The 13,893-nt window shown below is 40.4% G+C and overlaps 1 protein-coding gene across 3 annotated transcripts in view; it reads left to right on the top strand.

Moving 5' to 3' along the window:
• HELQ (helicase, POLQ like) overlaps window positions 1-13,893 on the top strand; it is a 49,541-nt gene that overhangs the window by 30,282 nt on the left and 5,366 nt on the right. For all 3 annotated transcript variants that reach the window (XM_008062865.2, XM_021714912.1, XM_021714911.1), the window contains 6 exons: window positions 1,615-1,837; window positions 3,679-3,836; window positions 5,989-6,087; window positions 8,822-8,995; window positions 11,162-11,275; window positions 12,434-12,568. In XM_008062865.2, the coding sequence (XP_008061056.1) occupies window positions 1,615-1,837; window positions 3,679-3,836; window positions 5,989-6,087; window positions 8,822-8,995; window positions 11,162-11,275; window positions 12,434-12,568 (903 nt within the window). The remainder of the gene's footprint in view (window positions 1-1,614; window positions 1,838-3,678; window positions 3,837-5,988; window positions 6,088-8,821; window positions 8,996-11,161; window positions 11,276-12,433; window positions 12,569-13,893) is intronic.

Here is a 13,893-nt window from a genome sequence, read left to right as displayed (position 1 = left end):
CCAGTCCAAAGTTCATCAAGTAACCTAGCCGTATTCTTTCAACAAAATGGCTGTCTTCTAAAACTATATTCTACAATTTACACCTTATCAACTTCAGTAAATCCTAAGATCACGACCCAGAAGCCTGTGACCAATACTAAGGCTTTTAGATGTGACCGAGTTTGAACTGTAAGTTGTGTGAAAGCCAGAACTGCAGTTTGTGGAAGAATGGGAGCAATGAGCTTCTAAAGTTAGCTTGTGTTCATCCTGGTCTCAGAGCTTTTATGTTTTGAGCTCACAGGAGCTTAATCTGGTTAGTGCTGAGTAGAAAGGGGGAGGAAATGGGGTCAACAGCTCCCGAATGCATCCTAGTGGTCTCGGGGTCAACGGCCCTTCCTGATCCCTAATGCTCAGTGGGCCTCTGTGGCCGGCTCCCAACAGAGTTGGACATGGGTGAACTTACAGGTTGGGTCATTAGTGGAGAATCTAGCTTTGAGATGCTGTGGAGGTCAGAGACAGAGGCTGGCAGTAGATTTAAATTATTACATCACTGAGTTTTTCAGGGGTGGGTAGATGGTAGATAAGGGAAGGTTGCCTGCCTGCCTGCACCCCCGACATGTTAACCCTAATCAACTGGGTAGGAAACAATGCTAAAGAAAACTGAGAAGTACATATGATCCACCATCTGAGAATCAGTTCTTGGATACCTTGAAGTGTCATTTTAGCTTAGCTGAAAACTATATTAAGAATGACTTTTATTAAAAGGGAAGAGAAATAATAGAAGATGTCTGTGCCCCATAATGGCTTTGTTATCCCTTACACTGGTTTAACATGAAATGACAATGTAAATTTTTCCAGCTGAAATAATTTCAAAATTGTAAGGGAGAGAAAAAGACTTACCTATTAGCTACATTCTATTATAACATGCTGATTTCATTGACAGTGGCTGGCAAAAGGTTATTCCAGTTCAGAGTCAACTCTCCACCTGAATACCAAGTAGAGGGTTATCACTTATGGCTGATGTTGTGTGTTGTGAATAAAGAATAAGGGGGGGAAAGAAAAGCAGCAAGAGAGCAAGACCCAGAGTTGGGAATGAGAACGAGAAAAAACAAGGTAGAAGTAGACCATTGGGGTGACGTGTCAGGCAGAGCGTTGCCTGGTCCTGCTTCAGTGGAGCCTGTCAGCTGTGTTTTTCATATTCCTTTTATTATGCCATTTTTTGAGCTAAAGGACGTGTTCATAGGTGGGTGGGAACACGTGCAGGGAAGTTCTTGAAGGAGGAAGACCCTCGGAGGATCCCTGTGGAAGCTGGGTGGGAATTAATGATAACTGGATGGGGGGGACTGCAAAAAGGACTCAGAGGACTATTCAGAGGCGTCCTTGGGTGACAGTTGTGTTCGTGTGTTCATACAAAGCACGGACACAATAAATGTCTTCTCCCTTAAAGTGTTCTTCTTGTTAGTTTTAAATTACCATTATAAACTTATCTTTATTCATGCAGCAGTATAGACTTTATACTGGTTTTTATTTACATAGCTCTGAGGTGTGGAGGCGAGTCACATCTTAATTAATATGCATTCAGAGTGATGCCTTGAATTAAGGAAAATTCTCCAGTGATGTCCTGAACTGTTTCAGATTGCAACAAGCCTTGGTGACATCTATCACTTTATGAATGATACACTTTTTGGTGTTCAGCAAAAGAATTTATTGAAAGAAAAAAGTCTTTGGGAGGTGACTGTTGAATCGTTGAGCTACTTGACTGAGAAAGGGCTCCTACAGAAAGATGCTGTTTGTAAGTCTGAAGAGGAGGTCCAGTATAACTTTCACATTACAAAGTTGGGACGAGCTTCTTTTAAGGGTAAGTATTTACCTAAACCTCATTAGTAATCTTATTATTAAGGAAATGCATTGGAGATAATAGAAATTAAATTATCTTTTCTTTACATTGTATTTGCAATTTTATATTAGTTACATTAATCATATCTTATAAATCATAAGTTTCCTCAACATCCAAAAGTTGGAAAATATTTTAAATTATAAGTAATTAAAATACTGCAGATGCCATGCTCAGTGGCTCAGCCTTAATCCCAGCACTTTGGGAGGCTGAGGCAAGTGGATTGCCTGAGTTCACAAGTTCGAGACCAACCCAGGCAACTTGGCAAGACCTCGTCTCTACAGTAACTAGAAAATTTGCTGGGAGTGGCAGCACATGCCTGTAGTTCCAGCTATTTGGAAAACTGAGGCAGATGGATCATTGGAGCCCAGTGGGTCGACTCTGGGGTGGCCATGAGTGTGCTACTGTACTCCAGCCTGGATGACAGAGTGAGACTACAACTCAAACAAAAAAAACTGCAGAAGTGTAGAGAGGAAAAGCCAGACATCCCTCCCTCAAGCTCCCCTCCCCAGCAGCCATACAAAGCTTAGTATCCCACCAAGAACAGCAATGCTATCATATCTTTCCAGACCTTTTCTGTATATTTCATGTCAATGCATAATACATGCATATATACAGTTTTAAGTTTTTGTCTTTAAACAAATGATCCCTGCTGGGCATGGTGGCTCACGCCTATAATCCCAGCACTTTGAGAGGAGGTGGAGGCAAGAGGATTGCCTGAGTCTGGGGGTTCGAGACCAACCTGGGCAACTATGTCTCTACAGTAAATTAAAAAATTAGCCGGGTGTGGTGGCACACATCTGTAGTTCCAGCTACTTGGGAGGCTGAAGCAGAAGGATCCCCTGAGCCTAGCAGGTGGAGGCTGTCATGGCCATGAGTGTACCACTACACTCTAGCTTTTTTTTTTTTTTTTTTTTTTTTGAGTTGGAGTCTCACTCTGTCACCCAAGCTGTAGTGCAGTTGCACGATCACGGCCACTGCAGCCTTCACCTGCTGGGCTCAGAAGGTCCTTCCACCTCGGCCTACCAAGTAGCTAGAACTACAGGCACATGCCACCACACCCAGCTAATTTATTTCTTTATTTACTTGTGGAGATTAGGTCTCGCCATGTTGCCCAGGCTGGTCTCAAACCCCTGAGCTCAGGTAATTCTCTTGCCTTCACTTCCCAAAGTGCTGGGATTACTGACATGAGCCACTGCGCCTAGCTTAATAACATACCTTAGAACACTCCTGTCCTATTTCCACTCTCAGGAGCGACCACCATTAACTGTTTGTTCTTCCAAGTGTTTTTATTTGTGTGCTTTTTTTTTTTGAATGAAATCATGGTTCACATTATTTTTGCAACTTTTCTCATTTCTAAAATATGAACGTATTAACAGATCAGTCCCTTTGAATCTGTCTCATTTTTCTTTTAATACTATAGTTATCTATAGCATGGATGTACCATAATTTACTTTGCCATTCCCCTACTGATGGACATTTTAATTTTTTTCTGATTTTTCTCTATTATAATCAAGGCTGCATAGACATCTCTGTTTATGTATTTTGGGGTACATGTGGAAATGATTCTCTGGGTTAGAATCCCAAAAACAGAGTAGTTGGATCAGAAGGTTTGTACTTATTAAATGTTGATGGATACTGTCAAAATGACCTCCAAAATAGTTACATCACAAGATATTACACAATAAGAGATTTAGAAGGATTTCTGCTTTGTTTAGGTAATTTCTAAACAAGACTTTATTTAAAGCCACTTCTTTTTACCTCTGACAATTATGAAGCGTGAGCTCTCTCCATCTTTCTTTTAGGAACTATAGATTTAGCTTATTGTGACATCCTCTACAGAGACTTGAAGAAAGGCCTTGAAAGCCTCGTGCTGGAAAGCCTCTTTCACCTCGTCTACCTGACGACTCCCTACGAGCTGGCTTCACAGTGTAAGCCCGACTGGATGATATACTTCAGGCAGGTGTGAATACAAGATCTTGACGTTTAGGCTACTTAGTTTATTAATTATTTTATGCTTTTTGTCAAGTGATTATTCACTTTTTTTCTCTATTAAAATATGTGGAATTAGGTGTTTTGTTTTTCCGTTTTTAAAACTGTAGCATGGTGCTGAGTATGGTAGCTCATGTCTGTAATCCCAGCATTTTGGGAGGCCAAGGCAAGAGGATTGCCTGAGCACAGGCATCCAAGACCAGCCTAGACAATTTGGTGAAACTTCATCTCTACAATAAATAATAAAAAAACTAGCCAAGCGTTGCAGCGCATGCCTGTAGTCCCAGCTACTTAGGAGGCTGAGGCAGAAGGATTGCTGAGCCCAGGAGGTTGAGACTGCAGTAGCCATGAGCGTGCCACTACATTCCATCTAGCCTGGGCAATGGAGTGAGACTCTGGTTCAAAAAGAAAAAAAAAAGGTGAGTGCAGTGACTCACGTCTGTCATCCCGGCAGGCAGAGGCAAGAGGATTGCCTGAGCCCAAGGGTCCAGGATCAGACTGGGCAACTTGGTGAGACCTCGTCTCTAAAATAAATCAAAGAAGTAGCCAGGCATAGTGGTGCACACCCGTGGTCCCAGCTACTTCGGAGGTTGAGACAGAAGGATCACCTGAGCCCAGCAGGTTGAGGCCACAGTAGCCATTGCACTCCAGCCTGGGTGACAAAGTGAGATTCCAACTCAAAAAAAGGAAGAAAAAAAAACCCAGAAACTGTAATATGGCAATAGCATTTTTGGTTTGTTTAACTTAAATATTACTTTTCTGTTAAGTATAAATATATTCATCATTGAAAAAAATAAAGGGACAAAAAAAGAGGGTTATTCCTGCTCCTCTTCTTTGATAGAATGCCTTGAAAACAGTGAAAGCTACCTCTGATGATTGATGATATGAAAGTATAGTGATATGAATGTGTAATGATATGAAAGCTCTATCAGAGGCAAGCATGATGATACAACAAACCCAGAGATGTTAATATCTGAGAAGGAATATTTATTTTATTTTATTTTATTTTATTTATTTATTTTTTTGAGTTGGAGTCTCACTCTGTTGCCCAGACTGGAGTGCAGTGGCTGCTCCCAGCCACCGCAGCCTCGACCTACTGGGCTCTGGCGATCCTTCCGCCTCAGCCTTCCGAGTAGCTGGAATTACAGGCATGTGCTACCATGCCCGGCTGATTTTTTTATTTATTGTAGGGATGAGGTCTCGCTGCCCAGGCGGGTCTCGAACCTGCGGGCTCAGGCAATCCACTCACCTCAGCCTTCCAGAGGCACAGGATTACAGGCTGAGCCACCGAGCCCGGCTGGAATATTTATTTTATATCCAGTAGCAGAGTGGACCTGGCCCTACTTGTTATAACGCCGAGTGGAAACATACAGCCTATTATGATTGTACTGTGAACAGGCTAACTGTATGAACACAATCTAGGCACAGCTTTGAATCACAAGAAGTTAACTTTCTTCTTAATATCATATTTTTAAATCTTTACTGTATGTTTCTTAAAGTGGCACTGTATAATGCAGTTACTTTCAAAATCTTTCCCTCTTCTCCCTACCCTCAGCCATCACCAGTACTAAACGTAATCACATAGTCCATGGAAACCAGTGCTTGTGGCCATGTCTTTAAGTAATTCCACTAAAGTTTGTTATATTCTAATAGTATGATTTTAAAATTTGCAGTGTTTGTAAATAAATTTATGTTGCTTTTCATATCCTTTCAAATTAAGAAAATGTAGCCGGGCTCGGTGGCTCAGCCTGTAATCCTGCGCCTTGGGAGGCTGAGGTAAGTGAATTGCCTGAGCCCGCGGGTTCGAGACCCGCCTGGGCAACTTGGCGAGACCTCATCTCTACAATAAATCAAAAAACTAGCCAGGCGTGCTAGCACGCGCCTGTAGTTCCAGCTACTTGGAAGGCTGAGGCGGAAGGATCGCCAGAGCCCAGCAGGTCGAGGCTGCGGTGGCAGGGAGCGGCCACTGCACTCCAGTCTGGGCAACAGAGTGAGACTCCAACTCAAAAAAAAAAAAAAAAAAAATTAAGAAAATGTGACATAAATACTTGATTTTTTTCAAATGACAAATTTCTAAAAGCTACACTTTTATTTTTCCATGTATTTACTCTTTCTCCACGCAGCTTGGTCAGCTCAGTCCAGCAGAACAAAATGTAGCTTCTCTTCTGGGAGTCTCTGAAAGCTTTATTGGGAAGAAAGCATCAGGTCAAGCCATCAAAAAGGTACCGGAATCTTTTTTTCTGCCCGAGTAATGAACTCCGTTCACTCAACAAAATTAATACCATTATGTCGATCTTTTTTGCTTTACATTTTTTCTTTAAATTAATATATTTCTTGGTTTGCTATTTAAAACATATCTCAGCACCAGAAATGTATGAATTTTTTTTAAACAGTATTTATTTCTGGGTGGTGTTATGGCCTTTTTTGGGGTAGTTTTGTGTCTCTTTATTGTCATGCACATGGAAGGCTTTTATTAGAAAAAGTAAACCTTAATCATTTTTCTTAGGCTACTTATAATTCACGTTATAAAAACTTAGATATCTATAAAAATGTGTTTGGGATGTTACAGAATCCTGAATTCAATTCGAGGAAGGAAATATATATTTTTAGAAACTTTATATAGGGCTTTTTCCTTGTATGAGAGATTCTAGGACAGGACATCTGGGTTTTTATTGGGTTTTTTTGTCATCCTCAAAGAGCTCCCAGTCTAGCACTTGCAGTATGTAAAGCATGTTAGAAGGTTAAAGTAGATAAGCTAGTATTCTTTTGTGTAATCGCTTGTATTTTAGTGTCTTAAAATTCAGTCGGTGGGCATAAGCAAGTATTTAATGAAGCAAGTACACTAACTTTAAGTGGAAACGGGGAGCACATGGCGACCACGCCTGGAGTCCCAGCACTTTGGTGGAGGGGTGGGCAGGAGGATCACTCAAGCCTAAGAGTGTGAGTCCACCCTGAGCAACATAGCAAGACACCATCTCTACAAAAAAATAAAAATAAAAAACTTAGCCAGGTATGGTGGCATTCCTGCGGTCCTGGCTACTTGGAGGCTAAAGCAGGAGTTTTTCTATGAGCTGCATCCGTGCCACTGCACCCCAGCCTGAGCACCAGTATGAGACCTTGTCTCTTAAAAAGAAAGAGAGAAAGAAGTGGAAATAAATCTTAGGTAATTATACTTTCAATTTCTCAAGTTAATGTCATTTCTCCCCTCATAATACACTTCTCACTTTTAATTTTCTTTGGTAATCCAGTTTACACTGAAACTAGTTATATCACCCACCATTTTCCTCCTATACCTTTTACATTTACATAGACAATACTGATTTATTTTGAAATATGGAAGATGGCATTTACTTACATTTAAATTGAACAGTGTGGCTGACTCATGTATCACTATATCTCAGAACTAAAACTATCTAAGAGCCGGGTGCAGTGGCAAGCACCTGTACACCCAACTATGCAGAAGGCTGAGGCAGATTTGCTTGAGTGCAGGAGTTCAAAGCCAGCCTGGGCAAAGTAGTGATACTCTGTCTCTAAAGATAAAAATATCTAAATCATACTAAAGCATCATGTTAGCACATGAATTTTTAGATTGGATCTTTTGTCTCAGAAATGGCAATGTTGTTTGGATCTTCAAAATGTTGAATTAAATATTTTTTAAACCTTTTATATCACACTTTAAAATGTAAAATAAAACAATCATATTAATTTGGAACTCATTCAAATAATAAACATGCAAAGTATTATCAGAATAATTCTTTTTGTTTGTTTGTTTTCTTTTTGAGGCAGGGTCTCAGTCTGTCACCAAGGCTGGAGTCCAGTGGCATAGTCACAGCTCACTGCAGCCTCAGCCTCCTGGGCTCAGACGATCCTTCTGCCTTAGCCTCCCAAGCAGTTGGGACTACAGGCAGATGCCACCATGCCTGGCTAATTTTTTCTGTAGAGAGAAAGTCTCACTATATTTCCTAGGCTGGGCTGGAACTCCTGGGCTCAGGCAATTTTCCCGCCTCAGCCTCCCAAAGTGCTGGGATTACAGGTGTGAGCCACTGCTCCTAGCCTGCATGATGTATCCTTTTAAACTTGGATCCAGAAATCATTTTTATTACATTTTACATAATATAATCAACAAATATTTATTAGTTTGATAATTAAATATTTTAAATAGTATGGATATGAATTTATCTTACAAATAGATTAGTTACTAGTTTTATAGGCATGATTTTTGGAACTCTGGAGAATGTAATATTTACTTCAAATTTAATTGATTTCTCCACATTGAAAAAGACCTCTCCCCATTTCTTGCAAAAGATCTTGTAATCAATATAAAGCTTTGTATCTTGCCATGTAATGATTATATCATTTTTCTTGGCTTAGGAAAAACATTCTAAGCAAAATCTACGTCAACTCAATTTATAGTTACTAATGATGATACACTAAAATTTGGAAATTAATCAGCCATATTTTTCTACTTGATATTCAACTCTCATGCCTTTTCAGCTTAACGCTTTTTAGAGAGTGGTTCAGTGTCAACAGACAGAACCCTAACTCATACATTCTTCAGCATGTCCCCCTGGGTTCTCATCTCAAACATTCTTTTCCTGTAGGAGAGGGCATAATTTTACATTTGATAAAATTTCAAGTTCATCCTTTCATAGGCACCAGGAGTCAGGACTGAACTGTTTCTTTTGGGGCGTGAAGGGGCAGAGTTCAACCCACTATACTCCCTATAGAAGAAGATTTAATTTAAATTGAAACAAGTGGGTATATCTCCATTTATCGTTGGAACGTGAGTCAATTTGAGTTAAAGTGTGTATTTTAGAAATTAGTTTTTGTTTCTGTGGAATTTTTTCTATCCTTGCTATCCTGTAATACACCTTCATTTAGCTTTTGTCCAGTTTTGATGTGACGTTCATTTTTAGCAGGCCCAGCACATAAATGTATTTGATTGTGTCTTTTTAGAAAGTGGACAAGGACATTGTAAGCAGATTATACCTGTCTTTTGTTCTGTATACCTTGCTCAAAGAAACCAACATTTGGAGTGTGTCTGAAAAATTTAACATGCCTCGAGGATACATACAAAATCTTCTCACTGGAGCTGCCTCATTCTCATCTTGTGTGTTACATTTCTGTGAGGTAATTTCATTAAATATATTTTATATACTTTGTGCAGCTTCTTGTTTTAACTGCTACTAAACTCATAAACCAGTTACTCAGTTTGTCAGTGTTTTCTCATTGTTGACTTAATTATGTAATTACAAAGCACTAAAAATGTATTTAAATGTATCTGTTTTTATCTGCTTACAAAAGTAGTATAAACATACTTATGGCAAAGATACAAAATTACTGAATCAACTGAAACATAAGAAACAAGTGAAAAGCGCTTAGTTAACACAGCTCTGAGAGCTGCCATCAATAGGTCCAGATATTTGAAACTAACTCTTAAAAACAACCTTTCTCCATTGATTTGGATTCTGTGTGAATATCCTTCTTATGAGGGATAAAAGTGTGAAGTGTTTGGTTGATAAGTGACGGATGTCCACTGGCCAATGTGTGATGACTTGGCATCTTAGTCCCTCAGTTGCTGCTGTCACCAACATGCTTGCTTTCACATCAGGCAGTTATGTTAGACTTTTACATCACATGTTTATGTTATAAAATAATTCAAGAAGACCTTATTCTGAATATATACATTTGGGATGGATTTGTTTTAAGACTTTATTAAAAGCAGCTTTCAGTGTTTCCTTAAATAACACAACAAGGCTTGCCAGACTTTTTTATCCAGATAGTTTTTTTTAAATGATGAATTTATAATACAAGCCATTTTTGCTACATTTAAATTTCTTCTTATTTGGCAGCATAATAATCCTTTCCATATTTGTTTCCAACTCAATTTTTTCAAACTTTTTTCCCATGAATTCTGTTTTCTAAACTTAAAATTCATTTCATTTTCCTTGTCTTAAAGCACCATATTCTGTAGATGTATGTGGCAACTAATTATCTCATATGATCTAATGAAGGGAGTAAATGATCCAAGCATACTTGGCTTTGGATTGGGTGATAATTACATTAGCAAAGTTTCCTTTCTAAATATCTTTGACTTTTAGCTGTGTGTTGATTTTTAAATGTCACTTGACATTCCCTGAGTATAAGCTAGTTGATTAGACTCACGAGTTAGAAGGAAAAGCAATCCTTTAAAATAAAATTTATTTTCAAAAGTTTTCTGGTTGTTGTTTTTTTATTTTTTATTTCTTTGTATTTGAAGATGCTCTCCCTGATATTTTGCCCTTTATTTTAATTAGCATGCAGACTTGAGACTTATAGACTTGTTTAAGTAAAAGATATAGAACTTGAAAACAGCTATAATCTGGTAGCTAATCCTAAGAAGACCAGTCAAGCATGGTGGCTCACACCTGTTATTCTAGCATTTTGGGAGGCCAAGGTGGGAGGATCACTTGAGCCCAGGAGGTCAAGGCTGCAGTGAGCTGCGATTGTGCCACTACAGCCTAGCCTGGGCAACAGTCAGACCTCAACTCAAAAAAAGGAAAAAAAGTTATATAAATGATATAAAATAGTATACCAATAGTATTAGTTAAGATGCTTGTAACTACAAGTAGCAGAAAAATTCATGGAAGTTTAAATAATAAGAAAAAATATTATTTTATGTAACAGGCACACCAGAACCAAAGCAACTCCAGGGTTGATTCAATAGTTCTGTTCAAGGTTTTTTTTCTTCTTTTTGCTCTGCCATCTTTATTGCATCAACTGCTGTCCACACATCATGTACTCTTGCCATGATACCCAGAGGCGAGGAAGAGAACCTCCAAAATGAAATAAACTGCTATGAGAGGAAATTTCAAACATATATAAAAGAAGACAAAATATTATATTGAGTTCCCGTTTACCTACCTAGCTGTAACAACTATTGACTTCCAGTGTTTTTACTGTTTTAATGCTACATTGAACATCTTCTTGCATTCAAACATGTCTGCATTTAATACTTGGTCTTCAGGATAAATTCTCAGAGGTAGCAGTTGTTCTTAGTCACTTGGGAAAGAAAAGCTCTCCATTAACTTCCTAGTGTTTTGATTAAAATGACCAGAGTCCTTTCTGCTGACCCCAGGTCATCGAGTCCTCCAGCTCTCCAGCGTGCTTCATCGTAATGGCTTTGCTTGGAATCAGCTTCCGTCTCCAGCCTAGCTCAAGTTTCAGAACATCCTCTCTGAGCCTCCTACCGCATAAATTAAACTTTGAAATAACTTACAGAAAGTTACCTTGTATATACACCTTTGTGTTCTGCAGGAGCTCGAGGAGTTCTGGGTTTACAAAGCCCTTTTGGTAGAACTTACCAAGAAACTGACGTACTGTGTGAAGGCCGAGCTGATTCCTCTCATGGAGGTCACTGGAGTCTTGGAGGTCAGTCACTTCCCATTTTCCAAGTGAGGTTACTAATCACTATGAAAGTGAGGCCTTACTATCCTGTGAAGTCTTAACTGCAGGGCACATGATGGCAAGAGCCTCATGACTTATTTGTTATGGGAGTCCTTTGTTTAAAATAAACTACTGCCATGGCCTTCCAGAAACCCACTCTTCAATTAGGGAGTAGGCCTGGTGAAACATCTTGGTTGTGAAAAAAGAAACAGCAGTCAGGGTATGGGTGCCTTTCCCAGGTGTGTGTGCTGCCACCTGTCCCTAGTGTCCCCTCCCTCCTCCACGCCTTGAAGAATTGTTTGTGTCAGTTGAACTCAGCACCTGTTCAAGGTAGTGGTGACTCCATGGCCACAAGGGTCACTGGACAGTGAGAGGAATGTGTCCCTGAGCAGCCTCTCAGCTTTCTATTTCCAGCAGACACTCAACGTCAGCATCTTCTCACAGGCAGTTCTTGATCAGAGGCATTCTGCTGGGAAGCACACACACGCATCCCCATGGTCCCATGAGACCATGAGAATGCTGACACATATTGGACTATGTGTGAGGATTTGAGATAATGCCCCGAACTAAGAGCATTGATGGCATCTCGCTCCTGATGGCAACACATGTAAGTTACATGAGCTGCAAGGAAATTGTCCTGTGGGCAGTGTGAAACCACCCAATGCATCTTTAAAAATCTTCATATTTAGCTAGCACAGTGGCTCATGCCTATAATCCCAGCACTTTGGGAGGTGGAGGTGAGAAGATTGTCTGAGCCTGTGAGTTCAATACCAGCCTGGCAACATGACGAGTTCAATGCCAGCCTGGGCAACATGGTGAGACCTTGTCTCTACAGTAAATCAAAAAATTATCTTGGCATGGTGGTGTACGTCTGTAGTTTCAGCTACTTGGAAGTCTGAGGTGGAAGGATCACATGAGCCTAGCAGGTCAAGGCTGTGTGTGGCTATGAGCAGCATGCCACTGCACTCCAACCTGGGCAACAGAATGAGACTCCAACTCTTTCTATATATACTTATATTTACTTTATCGTCTTGGTGTATTCGTGTTTCTTGCATACAAAATTTTTTCCCTTCGGTAAGATGCTTAGGTTTTTTTTTTCTAATCCCAAATTTTCATCCTACTGATTTTTGTAACACTTTTCAGGGCCGAGCAAAACAGTTACACAGTGCAGGTTACAAAAGCCTAACACACTTGGCCAATGCAAACCCTGAAGTGCTCATAAGGACAGTTGATCATCTGTCAAGACGTCAGGCCAAGCAAATTGTTTCATCGGCAAAGGTAAGCAAAGCAACCATTGTTAACCTTTGTAATATTTTGTAGTGTTGTCTCCTTGACATCAGAACAGAACCATTTAACATCGCATAACTGTTAATTTCTATAGACACAAAAGTATATACTCACAATTTGTGAGTATAAATAATGTATCTGTTACGGCACAAGGCTTGCTAAAAAGAGACAAATAAAGATGAAATAAAGAAATAAAGACAATTTTGGCTGAGTGCAGTTGCTCATGCCTGTAATCCCAGCACTTTGGGAGGATTGCATGAGACCAGCCTGAAAAACATAGCAAAACCCTATCTCTACAAAAAAATTATAAAAGTAGCCCAGCATGGTGGTGCTTACTTGTAGTCCTAGTTACTCAGGAGGCTGAGACAGGAGGATCACTTGAACCCAGGAGTTCCAGGCTGTAGTAAGCCATGATTGTGCCACTATGCTCCAGCCTGGGAACGAGACCCTGTCTCTAAAATATAAAGATAAGTCCCAGGTCCAGTGAGGTCCAGGAGCCCTGAAAGTCCCCAAGCTCTGCCTCCCAGACCCTCTTCACTGAAGTCCTCTCCTCTGCCTCTCCAGCACCTGGTCCCCCAGCTTGGAGCACCTTCCTTGACAGGGAGTTTGCAACATCAGAAACCAGGTGGTTCTATTTTGGATGCTCTTGGACTTACGCAGACATCCCACTATTCTGAAGCTAAATTTTACCTTCCCAGAGTGTCCACCGCTGTGGCAGAGTGCTGCCTCTGGAGCTGTTCTTTTGTTCAGGCGGCAGCTTTTTACGTATTTGAAAGCAGCTCTTGTTGCCTGCAAGGGATTTTATTCTCTTCCCTCTGTATTGAATCATCTAGTTTTAGGCTGTTTGCTGTCCTGGTGACCCTTTACTAGATGCTGTTCAGTTGTTGTTGCCTCTCTGCTCTGTGTGTGTAAAGGCATCACACGGCAATTTGGGGTATTTCTTTCTTGAGCTCAACTCTAGTTCTGAGTCTTCTATCGCTTGGCTTCTTCTAAACTTCGTTGTTATGCTGTTATCATATACAGATCAGAATTAGCTAAAAAGCACATTTCCATTTTACTTTTTTGTGGTTTTTCTTGTTTTGTTTTTTTGGTTAAGAGACAGAGTCTTGAGCCGGGCTTGGTGGCTCAGCCTGTAATCCCGCGCCTTTGGGAGGCTGAGGTGTGTGGATTGCCTGAGCCCGCGGGTTCGAGACCCGCCTGGGCAGGGAGACCTCATCTCTACAATAAATCAAAAAATTAGCTGGGCATGGTAGCGTGCACCTGTAATTCCGGCTACTCGGAAAGCTGAGGCGGAAGGATCGCCGGAGCCCAGCAGG

Source organism: Carlito syrichta, unplaced genomic scaffold (genome assembly GCF_000164805.1).
Source record: "Carlito syrichta isolate Samal-C Ts95f unplaced genomic scaffold, Tarsius_syrichta-2.0.1 Scaffold305872, whole genome shotgun sequence".
In the NCBI taxonomy this organism is placed as follows: Eukaryota; Metazoa; Chordata; class Mammalia; order Primates; family Tarsiidae; genus Carlito; species Carlito syrichta.
The sequence above is the reverse complement of the archived record's forward strand: the minus strand, read 5'-3'. Positions and strand labels throughout refer to the sequence as shown.